We start from the raw sequence: 2,238 nt of genomic DNA, 5'->3' as shown, positions 1-2,238 counted from the left end.
GAGTGGCAGGGCTCTGGGAGGGAAGGGCCCGGCKGGGGCGCCCGATGATTCAGCGGCAGCCGGGCTGGCCTGGCCCCGCGGTGACACCGGCCCCACGGAGGAGGTGACACYGGCCCCGCACGTCGGCGGTGGCAGCCCCGGGCCAGGGGAGCCTGGCGGGCACTGGGATGGGCAGTGCGTCCCCTCGGGGGTGGGCAGGACCTTGGCGGGGACAGGACCCAGGGGGTGGCACCGTGTGCACTAGGGTCCCCTGAGGAGCAGGTCCCCGAGGGGGGTGACACAGGACCCCTGTGGGGGGCACCGTGTGACGTGAGCACCCCTGAGGAGCAGGTCCCCGCCGGGGGGGACAGGCTGCCCTGGGTGCAGGTCCCCTCGTGTCCCCGGGGGTCACGTCCCGCCCGCGGAGGGGTCCCCCCTCCCGACCCCCCGCCCCTCTGTTCCCCGGTCTCGCGGCGCTACTCACGGGGGGGCGGAGGCCGCGGTCCCTGTCCCGGCCCCGGTCCCGGTCCCGGTCCCTGTCGCGCTGCCCGGTGGCGGTCGCGCTCCGCCGGCTCCGCTCCCGGCGCCCTCGCGCGGCGCCGGCTACACGGCTCGCGGCGGGAGCCAATCAGCGAAGGGGAGGTCTGCGCCGCCACCAATCCCGAGCGAGGGCGGGCCCAGGAGGGGCGGGGCTCCCGCGGAGGGCGGAGCCACGTGGGGGGCGCGGGACGGGGGACCGCGACGGGGCCCGGTGCCCCCCACCCCGTCCCGTGCTCGTGTCCCTGTACGAGGTGACCCTCGTGCCATGCCCCGTGTCCTCATGCCCCGTGACCCCGTGTAAGGTCCACGGTGGCAGCGGGCAACGAGCCGGGGCAAATGGGGCTGCAGATTGAGCACCGAGGAATTCGTTGCACGGGAGAGGGGCTGGGAGCTGTGGCAGAGCCGGGCCTGCTGCCACCACCAGTACCTCCAGTGCTGCCACCAGCAGTGCCACCAGCAGTGCCACCAGCACTGCCACACCAGTGCCACCAAGTGCCACCAAGTGCCACCATCAGCTGCCACCAGCGTGCAGTCTGAGCCGTCTGCTGAGCCACGAGTGGCTGCTCCTGGCCACGAGTGGGTGTCATCGTGCACCAAGGGCACAGGGTGCCATCGCTGGAGCACTGGGGGACAAGTGCGTCCAGGGGTGACAGGGACAGTGGTGACCGCAGACACCCCCTCCCAGCCCCAGAGCAGCACCAGCCACGACCCCCTGGCCTGAGCACCCGGCAGCACCCGCTGTCCCYGGTGTCCCCACGAGYGGTGCCCTCGGGGGGGGTGACACAGAGCYGGAGAGACACGGCCTCTTGTAAACAGGTTTTATTGGGGGCTCCGGGCATACAGACGGAACTGCTGGCGCATGCATGGCCGGCGCGGGCGGCCGGGCGCCGCCGCGCTCCCGCACCCTATTTACAGCGGGGGGCCCGGCGGCACCCCCGCGCCCCCRGCACGGCCTCGTCCGCGCCGCCAGGGTGGCTGGGAGCGCCCATGGGAGCCCTCACCTCGCCGGTGGGGGGACCTGGGCGCCCGCAGACCCCCCTGCACTGAACCCCCCCCGCTGCCCCTCTCCAGCCCGCGGAGGTGGCACCGGAAGGGGACACGGCTCAGCGGGGACCCTCCCGGGGGAGATGCCCACGCACCCAGCACCCGGGGGCACCGGGCTTAGACCAGCACCCAGCTGTGCTTTGGAGGGGGCTCTGGRACCCCCGTGCAACCCCCTCCTCGCTGGCACTGTGCAGCACAGGGGGTCAAGGCAGCAGGAGGGGGCACAAGGGTGGCCCTGTCCCCTGTGCACATCCCGTACAGAAAAGCCACCCACTGAGCAGCACCCGGCCCCACGGCCGTCCATATCCCCACTCGGCGCCCCGCGTGCCGACGGGGTCACCGGCACCCCCAGGTCCATCCCAGGCGCCGCCGTCCATGCCTCCATCCCGCAGCATCCCGGGCCAGATGCATCCGGGCCCAGCCCGGAGCGGGGACGGCAGGGCCGGGCCAAGCCGCTCCGTGCCAGCCGGGGCGGCGGGGAAGCGGGCGCCCCGCGGTTGCCGTCACCGCGGTGTCCCCAAAGCCCGCGGCGGGGTCCGCCGGCGCCGTGCAAGGGCCCTACTTGCCCGAGGGAGTCCGCTCGACGCCGTAGCGCAGCAGGTGCTGCAGGTCCGTGAGCGCGCGCGGCGCCGCGCCGGGGCGCCCGTAGGCGCCGGCCTCGCCGCTGTTGAACGT

At 74.4% G+C, this 2,238-nt stretch overlaps 1 protein-coding gene across 1 annotated transcript in view; it reads right to left on the bottom strand.

Moving 5' to 3' along the window:
• Positions 1–2,121: 2,121 nt before the first annotated feature.
• Positions 2,122–2,238, bottom strand: part of SEMA6B (semaphorin 6B) — an 8,723-nt gene continuing 8,606 nt past the window's right edge. Inside the window, exon 16 of the mRNA XM_026035160.1 lies at positions 2,122–2,227. Within this exon, the coding sequence (XP_025890945.1) occupies positions 2,122–2,227 (106 nt within the window). The remainder of the gene's footprint in view (positions 2,228–2,238) is intronic.

This window comes from Nothoprocta perdicaria, unplaced genomic scaffold (assembly GCF_003342845.1).
Source record: "Nothoprocta perdicaria isolate Ctin4 unplaced genomic scaffold, notPer1 scaffold_157, whole genome shotgun sequence".
Taxonomy (NCBI): Eukaryota; Metazoa; Chordata; class Aves; order Tinamiformes; family Tinamidae; genus Nothoprocta; species Nothoprocta perdicaria.
The sequence above is the reverse complement of the archived record's forward strand: the minus strand, read 5'-3'. Positions and strand labels throughout refer to the sequence as shown.